Raw genomic sequence first — 14,394 nt, 5'->3', positions numbered from 1 at the left:
CTTAAAAGAGCCTGGTGGCGCAGCAGACTAATAACCTGTTATTATCATCTAGCTGCCTGCAATTACTGCAGGTTCGAATCTCGCCAAGGCTCAAGGTTGACTCAGCCTTCCATCCTTTCTAAGGTAGGTAAATTGAGGACCCAGTTTGTGGGGGCAATAAGCTGACTTTGTATAAATATACAAAAGTATGAAGGCTATTGCTTAACGCATTGTAAGCCGCCCTGAGTCTCCGGAGAAGGGCAGCATATAAAATCAAATTTAAAAAAAAAAAAAGTCCACAAGTCTTAAAGCTGCCAAGTTTGAAGACCTCTGTTCTAATGGTACCAGGGACTCTTTCCCATGAAGACACATCTCCTAAAGATCTGCCAATTTAGGAAAGAAAAAAATAAATCAAACTCTCAGCTAAACACTCATCAGACGCTTTCTGCTTCCTTGCCTCGCAGGTGGCCTGAGAGATTTGCTGAACATAAAAGAGAGAAAGGATTGAGAGACAGCAATCAGGGCTGTTTTTCCTCCTACACACACACCTCCTTCCCATCTCTGTAAAAAGCTGCGTTGCTGGCCACGGCAAAATAATTGGGCATTTTTAGTGAATCTTTGTTCTCTTTCATTATATTTTAAGAAAGGAAGGAAGAAAACAGCCAGGCTTCCTGAAAATAGAGAGGTGGGGGAACAGCTCGAAATTTGGCTGAGAAACAAGTCCCAGATTTGGTTTATTTATTTATTTTTGCCATGTGTTTCATTTTAAGGCGTCTGTTCTTTCGCTCTCCGTGTGTGTGCGCTCGTGTGTGTCTGCGTGTGTGCATCTCAAGCCACTTCCGTGCATCCACTCACAGCTGTGCCTATTTCTTTTTTAGGCACTTCCAGACTAAGGCCAGCACGTCTGGCTGGTAAGGTTGGGTGCTAGCCAGAGGCCTGTTCTCTTTAGCGTTTCAGCTTCATCACCTCCAGCATGGCAGAAAACTACATTTCAAACCCAGATTCTTGACATACTGTATTTTTCGGAGTATAAGACACACCTTTTTCCCCCAAAAAAGAGGGTGAAAATCTGGGTGCGTCTTATACTCCGAATGTAGCCCCGCCCAGCTTCTCAAACGAGGTTTCGGAGGCTGAAAAAAGCATCAGAAAAAAAGCTTCAGAAAAGAAGCCCCCAAACAGAGCTTCAGAGGCTTTTTTTCTGAAGCTGTTTCGGAGGCTTTCAGAGGCAGGAAAAACAGTTTTTTCTGAAACAGAGTTTCAGAAATTTCAGAGGCAGAAAAAAAAGGGGGAGGGGGAAGCAAGACACAGAGCAAACAACCAAGAAACCTGTTGCTAAAATTTACCTCTGGGAACAGCTGATTGGGGGTTTTCCGGGAGGCCGATCCACCTGCCAATCAGCTTTTTTCTTATTTTCCTCCCCAAAAACTAAGGTGCATCTTATACTCCAAAAAATATGGTAGATGTTTCTTCCCCATCTTCCATGTTAAGGGTGCAGAAAGCCAGGATTCTTCCAAATACATGTCATTTTTGCAAATAATTAAGTGGCCTTAACCTTAATTCTTTTTTGTACATGATTTTAATGAACGTTCATACGCATATATTCATGGCTATTCACTCTCCCTCTGTCTCTCTTCTATCTGTCTGTTTGACTGTCTGTCTGTCTATCGTCTATCTATCTCTGTCTATCTATCTATCTATCTATCTATCTATCTATCATCTCTGTCTGTCTATCTTTCTATCTATCTCTGTCTGTCTATCTGCCTATCTATCTCTGTCTGTCAACCTATCTATCTATCTATCTATCATATCTATTTTCTCCATCTATTAGCTCTATCTGCTATCTGTCTGTCATCTATCTATTAATCCTATTATCTCTATCATCTATCTCTGTCATCTATCTATAGTATATACCAGAGGTGGGTTTCAGCAGGTTCTGACCAGTTCTGGAGAACCGGTAGCAGAAACTTTGAGTAGTTCGGAGAACTGGTAGTAAAAATTCTGACTGGCCCCGCCCCCATCTATTCTCTACCTCCCAAGTCCCAACTGATCAGGAGGAAATGGGGATTTTGCAGTAACCTTCCCTTGGATTAGGGAGGGAATGGAGATTTTAAAGTATCCTTCCCCTGGAGTGGGGTGGGAATGGAGATTTTACAGTATCCTTCCCCTGCCACGCCCACCAAGCCATGCCACGCCCACCAACCCAACCCACAGAACCGGTAGTAAAAAAATTTAAAACCCACCACTGGTATATATCTGTCATCCATTGTCTATCATCTATATCCTCTATTATCTCCATCTATCTCTCATCTATCTATCTATCTATCTATCTATCTATCTATCATCTTAGACTTTCCCTTAATAACTTATCCTTAAAAACAATCTGCACTGCAAAATTCAGTAAAAAGGTAACATTTGAACGAAAAGCTTTTGCGTTGTGGATTGGCTACAGAATGAGAAATTAAAATTATCTGCACACACCCTGAATTTCTTCACCATCCCTAATCCTGATGACTTGGGACAGCAGTTTTCATAATTCACAGAGTGTGTGGCTAAAATGTCCCAGGAACGCCAGGATATGGAAAATTGATCTAGTGTGGGAATAAAACTTTCTTTGCTCTTCATTTATCTGCATTTTCTGTCTCTCCTTCTGCATTACTTCAGCAAAACTAAAGGGAGCCAAAGAGATCATTAAACCAGCCCTGTCAAAATCACATTCTTGTTAGAGCGATTCCATATCCTAGACAGAGAGGGGGTTAAGATGATCAAGAGACCAAAGTTTGTCAGGTTCATTCATGCATCAGGCAAAAGCTACAATTTTAATGGCAATATTTCTAGGGTCTCAGAAATATGAAAATGCATGCAGTTGGGCCATAAACAAAGTTGATAGAAATATGGCAATATGCATTTTAAAGCACTTCAGTCCTTCCATCAGAGCATATTTGTGATCAATACATGTGCATAAAATTACAAATTTGTATACGCATAGCTCTCCTAGGCGACAACACTTAGTCAACCTTGGCTGATCTCAGAAGCTAAACAAAATCAGCCTTTGTAAGTACATGACAATTCCAGAAATCATTATCTCCATAGGGTGTGGTCCCAAAAGACAAGATGATGATGTGATCAATGCTCCACCTGATGTTTAAAAGTGGTAGAGTTTTGACACAAGATACAGAATCACCATGAGTCATGCTCAACTCCAGGATGACCTACACATCATTAAAACATGGGTGAAGTGGCATAAATACAATAAAGCAGCCAGTTTGAACTCTACCCTGTCCAATTGTATGTGCCTGACACTTAAGTTTAAAAACACTAGTCTATAGCATCAGTTTAGACAGCCATTCAATGTCCTCTAAGAAATTGTTTTGCAATTATATCGGATTTTGCAAGGGGTAGAGGTAGAATCAACGACCTTAACGGTGAATGTCTATGGAGATTCTCAGTCATCCAGGTCATGGTTGTCCCAAAGGTGCCTTTTCAAGAGGCAACTGGATTTTCTGGTTTTTCTTTGAAGATGCTTCTTGGATGAGAAGCAAAACATCTTCAAAGAAAAAACCAGAAAATCCTCTTGAAAAGGCACCTTTGGGACTTAACAGTGGATGTCATGCTGTGATTACCCAAGAAGTCACAAGTCTCCAAGAAATTGATAACATTAATGATGTTTTAATTTATACTTAAAAACAATGAAGGTTACAAAGGACCTCAGAGGAAAATTTCCAGAATTCTGTGCAGGAGTTTTCTAAATCCATTTCTAACTTAATTGTGAACTTCTGTGATGGCCATCCTGGAGTGCTGCAAAAGCTGCCTTCTCCTCAGTAGCCACATTTGGTCTTCTAAGACATGGGTCTCCAAACTTGGCCACTTTAAGCCTGGTGGACTTCAATTCCCAGAATTCCCCAGCTTGGCTGAATTCCCCAGCTTGCTGGCTGGGGAATTCTGGGAGTTGAAGTCCGCCAGGCTTAAAGTGGCCACAGTTGGAGACCCCTATTCTAAGACACAGGAACCTTTTCAGATACATCTTCTTTTTACCCATGGATGGCTTATACCTTTTCTCTCCACATGTCTCCTCTCTCTCTGTGTGTCTTTTTTTCTCTCTCTAGCAGGAGGAAAAGAAGGTGCCTCCGCCGATACCAAAGAAGCCACCACGCTCCCGGCTGCACCCGGTGAAGGACCGATCTCTGGACTCTGTGGACCGGCAGAGACAAGAAGCTCGCAAGAGGCTCTTGGCGGCCAAGCGGGCTGCCTCCTTCCGCCAGAGCTCAGCTACTGAGAGCGCGGACAGCATCGAGATCTACATCCCAGAGGCCCAGACCAGACTGTGAGGGCTGGGGTCACCTTTTCTAACCCTCCGCCAGGCAGAGCGCACAGCATTCTGGGGATCTGCTGGCTATGTTCCATGGTTTCTTTCAAGAGAGAAACACAAGGATCTACCCGGTCTCTACTTTTTTAAAAAAAAGAAGAACTTCTGAGAAATCCATGAACTTCATACAAGACAGTTGAGAAAACTAAGGTTCTGGCCCTTACACTCATCCCTCTCAGCAGGACTTGGCAACAACCAGCCTATATCATAAGCTGTCCTCGGATCCATCAGGACCCTCATCTCCTTCCCTTCCTCTTCTTATCATCTTTGCCTCCTGTTCCATCAGCGGGCATTATCCCTTCCACTTTAAATCAACCCCGTATATGAGCTTTTCTCACTGTCCTGCAGGCTCGGGCCCCCTCCCACGACCCCCGTTCACTCCACCTCCGTGGGTTCTAGACCCATCAATATTTATATTAAAAAAAATATATATGTATATGTACTTCTATAAATATAACCGAAAGGGCAGAAACTGCCCCCAAGACCACAGCTGTGTTTCTGATGGCGAGAGCTTCTCGTCTCCTCAGGAGACCCTGTTCCCTTCCATATCAGCAGCCCCCTTCTCACCACTCACCTGCACAAACCATACAAATCTCCCTCCGTTTCCACCCACTCACATATGATACGTCTCAAGCTGGGACCATTAGCAAGCAACCAAGTCTTACATGGTGGTCAGGTCGACGGATCAGTGTCTTAGTGAATCTTGGCATGTCACAGTGGTTTCCTAAGGAGCCTTGAGGATAAAACGTCTAGAGAAATTTGCAAAAAAACCACCCAGAAAAAGGTTCCTTGGTAGGAGAGTTCAGAATGTTATTTTACGTTAAAGGGTTGGTGGTACCCCTCAAGGGACCAATATCTGATCACATGCATCAAAAGGGACCTGTGGTTCAGACAGAAAGCCACAGTTTTGCTATCCAAGAAGGAAGTTGTTGATGAGAGTCCAAATGAGATTTAGAATAGTACAACGGTAATTATAAAGAATCTCGAAGAAGATCGAGGGATGTTTCCAGAGAGGGCTATGCTAGTGCCTCATTCATGGATTTTTCCAGGGGGGTCCTCCTAAAAATGTCTTCCATTCATAATTCTTTTATGTTATGCCAGGGCCAGATTGAGCTTTTCAAAAGGATCAGTGGAAACTCACTAAGGAGGAAAAAGGAATGTTTACATGGGGCACTCACTGGCCAGAGTTTTTATTCCTTAGAACAGGGGTCAGCAACCTTAAACACTCAAAGAGCCACAAAGCCCCCATTCAATTCTGGAGCCAACCGGAAGTCCGGTTCCCCCATCATAGAGTCTCCTCCTAGCGCAGCATCCTTTTTCCTCTACCTGTCCTAACTGAAAGCCCTATCAATTGTGGAGCCGACTAGCAACAGAGAGCCACAGCAGAGGGATGAAAGAGCCACATGCGGCTCCAGAGCTGCGTGTTGCTGACCCCTGCCTTAGAATTACTTTCTACAACGTACGTCCTAGATAAGACTTCCCAAACTCAGTTTCAAGAAGTTAGGCTTCAGTTCCTAGAACTGGAGGACTTCAAATAGGTTGAACGTCAACTCCTATTGGCCACAATGGCTGAGAATTAGTGAAGGACACCAGACTCTGGAAGTCTACCTTAGAATAAACAAGTGAATTGTGTCCATCAATTCCACATTGGAAGAGATGATTATTGGATGGAAGTTCCCAAGAAGAACCAGGTGTTCTGAGAGCTCCTAGTCTAATGCAAGGAAAATCAGTAAGTCAGTTCATGGATATTTAAAACAGCATCAGTATACAGAGGGTGATGGGACTGATGCTTACTCTCCCCCATTAAAAAACAGAAAATCAATCACTGGGCCACTCTTGCTGAGAGTGACTTTGTGCCATTGATCCGTGAGACTTTCTGGAAAGAACTGCTTGAATTGTTGAATGCTGGGATTGTGTTCAGGGGTGGGTTTCAAAAATTTTAGCAAGGGGTTCTCTGCCTGGTTGCTGGGTGGGTGTGGCCATGGTGGGTGTGGCCTTGTCGGCCACCTGCACCACAGAGGGGGGCATTTTTGCCCTCCCCAGGCTCCGGAGGTTTTCCTCGAACCTCCGGGAGGGTGAAAATGGCCTCCCCAGGCTCCAGAGGCCCTCTGGAGGCTGGAAATGGGCCTGTTTCTGGCCTTCCTGAATTTCCAATAGGCCCGTTTTTCACCCTCCCCGAACCTCCGCACGCGCCCTGCACTTACCTGCATCCAAAATGGGCCGCGTGGGGACTCCTGGGAGAGGGGGGGTGTGGTCAGGGCCAGCCAGGAGTGGGATTTGGGGGTTCTCCAAACTCTACAGAATCTTAGCTAGAGGTTCTCCCGAATCCCCTGCGAACCCCCAGCAGCTCACCCCTGATTGTGCTGTATTACAGACTGAGACCTGTGGATTTAGGGCTCTCTCAGTTCCTAGTTTATAACCAAAGAATTGACGACACAAAAATGATAGGGGGAAATAGGAAAAACCTAGAAGAAGCAGCTTAGTTCCAGACGGGGTGGCATCGGGGTGGCATTCAGAGTCATTGGTACCTCCATGGTCAGATCAGAGGGTGAGAGAAATCTTCAGTCAGCAGCTTCTCAACCTTAACGATTTTAAGGCACATGGATACAAACTCCCAGAACTCCCCCTGACAGCGTGACTGGCTGAGGAATTCTGGGAATTGAAGTCCAATTGTCTTACATTTGCCAAGGTTGAGAAACCCTGACTTCGGTCTTGGATCCCAAAAGAAAAGGACAGCCTTATTGCCACAGATCCTTGTTTTCTCCTATTCTCAGCAGTTATTAAGAGGAGAGAACAGCAGGAAAGAAGGAAATGGGAAGGAGAGCCAGAACAAAGTAGGACATTTACCCAAAAAAGAACCCTGAATTACCATGCCTCCCCCCCCCAAAAAAAGAATAAATTACAGCTACAAAACTTCAAGCCATAAACAGATACCAGAATTCTGTTTATTTGTCCATGTTCCTAGTTTGTCAACAAAGAGTTACCAATCTCCATTGAATGGAGTATACCAGCTTGGGTAAAGTAGCATTAACTAGTTTTTGACATGCCCTCCAGAGGTATTAAATTATAGCTCCTATCATGCCCAGCCAAACCTTTCTGAGGTCACTTTCAGATCCAGGAAGACTGTGCTAGCAGGATCCCAAATATCTGATTGCATCCACATAATGCTTTAAGTTGCTTGCTGAAATATCCCATTTGCTTGGTTTTGCTGCATGTTGAAGCATAAACTAATAGATTTAGACAACACACAGGTAAAGGTAAAGGCAAAGGTTTCCCCTGTCTAGGTGTGTCTGATTCTAACAGTGATGCTCATCTCTATTTCCTAGCATAGGGAGCCAACGTTGTCAGAAGACATTTCCATGGTCATGTGGTCAGCATGACTATATTCCGAGGCACACAGAACACTGTTATTTTCCCACCAAAGTGGTACCTATTTATCTACTCGCATTTGCATGCTTTCTAACTGCTAGTTAGAGAGGAGCTGGAGCAAGTAATGGGAGATCACCCCTAGCATGGCACTCAGGTCTCAAACCCAGGCTGTCAGCTTTCCAGCTGACAAGCTCAGCGTCTTTGACCATTGAGCGATCATGCCCCCCCCCCCGCTTACACAACACACTAAGCCACCACAAAAAGAAAATGAAAACTAACCAAGCTTAATGATTGTGTGAATGCATCTGCAAAGTGTTTATCTAACTTAGTTAGGTTTCTCATGTATACACAACCAATGGATGATCTGTTCTACAATCATCTCTCATCCCTCCGTTGCCAAAGGAAGTTACTAAAAACAAATATTTTAAAAAGATTGACATGCATAACCGTGAATGTCAACTCTTTGCATTTGGTCTAGTATGGCAGAAGCCCCTGCAGGTTCCCTGGGGGGAGAGAGAAAGCAAATAAGTTGGTTTCATAAAAGGATTTTCACACAAGACAATTCTTAGCCTTTTCTATTGACTTCCAAAACCAGTTCAAATTCAGATTTTGGAAAAGAGAACCAGAGTCCTTCTGGGCTTATTTCAACTTTGAACGTATTACTTCTTAGTCTGATAGTTTATCTCCCAGAATTGTATTTATTTGGGTTTCCACTTCTGTTATAGTAGTACAACTCTGCAGAGTATACTGCATGTTGAACGAAGGCATAATATAATTTGTTTGCTTTGAGCTTAGTGTTGTGTAAAAGAGGAAGGAAAGACCCGTTGTTGGTGCTGGTGAACGATAATAACAGTGCAGAAGACACTACGAAATATTTCTGGTGTCTAGTCCAGCTTGGCTATCTCAGGAATTCTGGGAGTTGAAGTCCACAGGTTCTAAAAGGGCCACAGTTGCCCACCCCTGGCCTAGTCCATTTCCCAAAAAGATGTCAAAGGCTAAGATCTTCTAAGAGTGGGACATCTCCTACGGTTCCTGAGATCTGAACTGTGAGAGGTCCTAGGAGCTTACACAAGCTTGCGTGATCTCAGATAAGACAACCAGTTTTCTGTGCATGTATGTGTGAAATCCAATTTTTTTTACTACCAGTTCTGTGGGCGTGGCTTGGTGGGCATAGTGTGGCTTGGTGGGCATGGCTTGGTGGGCATGGCAGGGGAAGGATACTACAAAAATTCCATTCCCACCCCACTCCATGGGAAAGGATACTGCAAAATCTCCATTCCCACCCCACTCTGGGGCCACCTGAGGTGATATTTGCCGGTTCTCTGAACTACTCAAAATTTCCGCTACCGGTTCTCCAGAACCTGTCAGAACCTGCTGGATTTCACCCCTGGTATATGTGTGTGAGAGAGAGAGATCACAAAACTGGTTGTCTTGTCTGACATCATGCAAGATGTCAGATAAGACACCACTATCTTGTGCAACCCTCTAGGACAGTGATGGTTAACCTTTTTGGCATCGAGTGCCGAAACGAGCTCATGCGCGCACATGCTGGAACCCAGAATACAGCAGTTGGCTGGTGTGCATGCATGTGGCGGCCAACTACTCTTCCAGGTTCCATCATGCACATGTGCGCTAGAACCCAGAAGAGACCAGCTGCCTAGCGCACATATGCATGATGGAACCTGGAAGAGCAGCTGGCAACGGTGTGCATGCCCAGGGAGAGGGCTCTGCGTGCCACCTCTGGCACACGTGCCATTGGTTCTCCATCACGGCCCTAGGACTTCTCACAGTTCAGCTCTCAAGAACCTTCTACTCTTAGAAGATCTTAGCCTTAGAAGATCTTAGCCTTTGACATCTTTTGGAGGATACACCCCTGGCTCAAACTGATGAAGAGAGGAGAACTTGTGGCTCAGAGGTTAATACAACTGCCTAACATGCAGGCAGACCAAGTAACGGTATGGCTAGCTGATGAGAGCTAAATAGCTTGAAATAGATCTATGCTAGTCTCCCTTTATTTCTTTATCAGCAAAATATAAATTTGAGATATATATATATATATATATATATTTCGCTGATCATTTATATTTTGCTGATAAAGAAATAAAGGGAGATTAGTATAGATCTATATAATATACTTTGAGGACATAAGGAGGGCATGAAGAAAAGCCAAGTCAAATGATCAGGTTCTATGCTTTCCTATCATAGGTGAAAAGTTACCAACATAACAGCCATGGAAACCAGGGATCCATGATATATAGAGCCATTCAGAACACTACCATTATGTGTCATGGATCTTGGGTTTTCATGGCTTTTATACGTTGGTAACTTTTCACCTACGATAGGAAAACATAGAGCCTGATCATTTGACTTGGCTTTTCTTCATGCCCTCCTTACTTCCTTAAAGTCCACAAGAGCAGGAGAAAAGGAATGCCTTTCTGGGACATTATTCAACTCTGACACCATAGCATCCTCAGACACAGATGCAAATATTGTCTGGCACATCAAATAAGGGAAGATAACTGAAAAGGTAATTAGGGACTATGACTCATGCTCAGGCAATATAATCTGATGAAATCAGGTGGCTTTTCCACTCATGCCTGTCTGATGCAGACTAGGAATTTATTTCAGTAGGAATACACACAAAATGAATCAGTGGTTAATTTTCGAGGGGGAGGGGGGAACTCTGTTGCTGGCAGCCAAAAAAAAAATATCTAGAATAGGCTATCCTGTTCCTGTGGGCCCCCCACCCCCCAGCAGTATTGGATTCTGCAAAGACCCTAAGAATTTTGGGAAAAGCAAAGATTTATCTACATCTGCACTAAATATATATATATATATATATATATATATATATATATATATATATATGCCCAATATAAGATTTATTACCTGTTTTGCATCTTTCATGCTTCGTTTTTAATATACCTATTAGCAATTCTGACTGTATCTGACAAGCAAATCAATATTTAAAAATGAAACCATCTCGGTCAATAAAGCATGCCCTCATTTAATACACATACAGAGAGGAAGGATTCTAGTCCCTAGTTTTATATATTTTATGTTCCCCATGTGAAGGTAGATGGAAGTTCAGATTCTCAAGCTAATGTGATGAGAAAAAGAGAATGACAAACCATGTGAGGTTATCCAATAGTGATCCAAAAATTGTTGTTGACCTCTCAGAGGGGATCTATTTTTTGGCAAAAGCTCTGTTTTCTTGTGTTCGTAATTTAAGGGGCAATTTAGTGTAAGTCAGTGTGTCACATACATGCAAAGCTCCAGAAAGGTAAACGATGAATTAGCAAACCACAATTTAACCGGGAATCTTGCACTATTCACCTAGTGCAATCAAATTTATATCTTATTATGCAATGCAGACCAAGAAAGGTGGGTTAGTTGGAGCCCTGGTGGTTTAGTGGTTAGAATGCAGTATTGCAGACAAACTCTGCCCACAGACTGAAGTTCGATTTTGACAAGCTCAAGGTTGACTCAGTCTTCCATCTTTCCAAAGTCAATAAAACGAGGACCCAGATTGTTGGGGGCAATATCCTGACATTGTAAACCACCCAGAGAATGCTGTAAAGCACTATGGGGAGGTATATAAGTCTAAATGCTATTGCTATTGTTATTGCTGTTAAAGTAAATTTCAGTGCAAGGAACTAACCATCACTTCAGGGGTACTTCCAGGCAGGATGGTGTCATCAAATTTTTACCTGGTTCCCATGTGCAACAAAATGACTGCCATCTTGACTTTTAGGGTTAGGGTCATGGGGACACTTCTACCTCCTTTAAAGGATCTCCCACCTTGGGATACTTTGCAGTGACGCAAAAGGCAGTAAAGTGGAAAATTTATTAGCAATGTGTTTTAGTGGTCTGTTTCTAATGGAACAAATCCAGCTCAGTTTAGTTGTGCTTAATAGCCATTCAATCTTATGGAAAAGCAAAAAATGAGATTGAGAGTGGGTCAAGCCATTCTCTTCCCACCTGGGCCAGATGTCCATGCGCTCACTGATAAATGAGCCATGATGCCTCACCAGTTAGAATGCAGTATTGCAGGTTGATTCTGCCCTCAGCCAGGTGTTCGATTCTGAATGACTCAAGGTTGACTCAGCCTTCCAGCCTTCCAAGGTTGGTAAAATGAGAACCCAGATTGTTGGCGGCAATATGCTGATATTTGTAAACTGCTTAGGGGTGTAAAGTACTATGAAGCTCTATATAAGTCTAAATGCTATCGCTATTGCTAAATCCATTTCTCTTGTGCCACCACATTAGTCTGCATGAGAATTTGCGCTGAAGCTCTAAACTGCATGGGAAAAAAAAATATTACTGAAATTCACACCCTTGGAGTATTTTCTCTCAAAATATCTTTTTCATGCCTTTTTCAAAGGCATGAAATAGCATAAGAATATCCAAGAAGTGTGAAAGCAGGCAGGCAGATAAGTAGGTTAATCTGAGAATTGCAGATTAGATCAATTCTAGATTGGAATGTGCAGCCCAGAGTCCTAGAGCTGGACTTGAGTCAACTCATACAGTAGTTCCTAGCCTCAACAGCCCAAAAATCTTGTTGGAAGGAAAGTTGATATAACAGAATAACAGAACAACAGAGTTGGAAGGGGCCTTGGAGGTCTTCTAGTCCAACCCCCTGCTCAGGCAGGAAACCATATGCCATTTCAGACAAATGGTTGTCCAGTCTCATCTTAAAAACTTCCAGTGTTGGAGCATCCACAACTTCTGGAGGCAAGTTGTTCCACTGATTAATTATTCCCACAGTCAGGAAATTTCTCCTTAGTTCTAGGTTGCTTCTCTCCTTGATTAGTTTCCACCCATTGCTTCTTGTTCTACCCTCAGGTGCTTTGGAGAATAGCTTGACTCCCTCTTCTTTGTGGCAGCCCCTGAGATATTGGAACACTTCTATCATGTCTCCCCTGGTCCTTCTTTTCATTAAACTAGACATACCTAATTCCAGCAACCGTTCTAACCGATATGTTATATACCAGTGATGGCGAACCTTTTTGGCACAGAGTGCCCAAATCGGAAGGCACATGTACACATGCCTGTTTTTTCGCCATTTTTTGGGCCATTTTTCAAGTCATTTTCCAGACCATTTTCAGACCGTTTTTGGCCGTTTTCAGGGCTGTTTTTCAGGTCATTTTCTGGCCATTTTCTGGCACTCCGGCGCCCATGAAACCAGCTGGCCAGTGCGCATGTGCATACTGGAAACCAGAAGAGCAGCTGGTGATGGCATGTGTGCGTGCCCACAGAGAGGGCTCTGCATGCCACCTCTGGCACGCGTGCCATAGGTTCATCATCACGGATTCACGGTTATATACTATAGTGTGCCGTGCAAGACTTTGCGACATCAAGTTGACAAAACATTGATGTTTCCACATCTGTTTCAATATCTCAGATCAAGTCATCAAATTATTAATTCATCAAATCAGATTTCACCGTTAGATTTGGTCAATCGAAAGATCAGTGCATGTGTTTTCACAGAAAAAATAGTTATTGGAATCCATGAAAATCCAACTGATCCAATCTGAAGATTCAGTTTGACTTTTTAACAGAATCAGTTTGATGAACTAGATTGATCAAGATCCCTGCACCACCTGGTGAAACATTTGCATGTCACTTTAGATTTGGTCAATCGAAAGACCGGCTTTGCTGGCTGAGGAATTCTGGGATTTGAAGTCCACAAGTCTTAAAGTTGCCAAGTTTGAAGACCCCTGATCTAAAGTGACATGCAAATGTTTCATTAAACTAAATTCTAGTCTAAATGAAGCTCACCAGGCGGTGCAGGGATCTTGTTCAATCTAGTTCATCAAACTGATTCTGTTAAAAAGTCAAACTGAGTCTTCAGATTAGACCATTTTCATAAATATGTGCTGGCACCTTAGCTTTGTCCCATGTGACATCTGAGCCATGGATAAGGTCTCTCTAACCACATGACATATTCAAGGGGCTGTAAGAAGGCAGAGTCAAGAAACTTAAAATGGAAACCATAATTGGTGCAATTGAGGCTCCAATGACTTTTTTTTTTTTAAATGCTTGTTATTTTTTTCTTAAATTTATATATCCCCCATCTCACCATCAAGTAACTCTGGAAGGCTTACAACAAGATAAAAACAATACAAAACATAAAAATATTAAAATGATCAATAATAACCACCGGTACCCTTGTGGTTGAGATGTGGGGCAAATAAATTAAATAAAGGTAACATTGACATTAACAAAGATAGCTAAGGAAGGAAGCAATGGGGTGGAGGTGAAATCTTCTCTTAATCCATTAACCAGTACAGTAGTGGATTTCAATTCCCGGTGCTACCAGTTCGCTACTGGGAGCGCGCAGGAGTGCGGGAGCGCATGCATGCTTTGCATGTGCGTGGCAGTTCTGCGCATGCGCAGAGAATTTTTGATGACATCTGGGTGGGTGGGTGGAGCCTCCCACCGCCGCCAGTACCAGTTTGCCCGAACCGGGGCGAACCAGTAGCAACCCACCACTGAACCAGTATGGAACACCTCTATTGGGACGCCGGGCCAATTGTCAGAGCCAGATTTTAGGGCCTTTCTGGAAGGCCAAGAGAGTGGAGGTAGATTTCAACTCAAGGGGTACAATGTTCCAGAGGATGGGAGCCACCACAGAAAAGGCCCTTCTCCTGGATCCAAATTGGCTGCATCCAAATTCTTTT

The 14,394-nt window shown here is 43.2% G+C and overlaps 1 protein-coding gene across 1 annotated transcript in view; it reads left to right on the top strand.

The window, feature by feature from the left end:
• Positions 1 to 4,304, top strand: part of DLGAP3 (DLG associated protein 3) — a 59,888-nt gene extending 55,584 nt beyond the window's left edge. The window contains exon 10 of the mRNA XM_070949370.1: positions 4,083 to 4,304. Coding sequence (XP_070805471.1) covers positions 4,083 to 4,304 — 222 coding nt within the window. The remainder of the gene's footprint in view (positions 1 to 4,082) is intronic.
• The last annotated feature ends 10,090 nt before the right edge of the window (positions 4,305 to 14,394 follow it).

This window comes from Pituophis catenifer, unplaced genomic scaffold, assembly GCF_029215685.1.
Source record: "Pituophis catenifer annectens isolate HBS135680 unplaced genomic scaffold, rPitCat1.0.hap2 SCAF_9, whole genome shotgun sequence".
Taxonomy (NCBI): domain Eukaryota; kingdom Metazoa; phylum Chordata; class Lepidosauria; order Squamata; family Colubridae; genus Pituophis; species Pituophis catenifer.
Note: the sequence above shows the minus strand (reverse complement) of the source record. Positions and strands in the feature narration are given on the sequence as shown.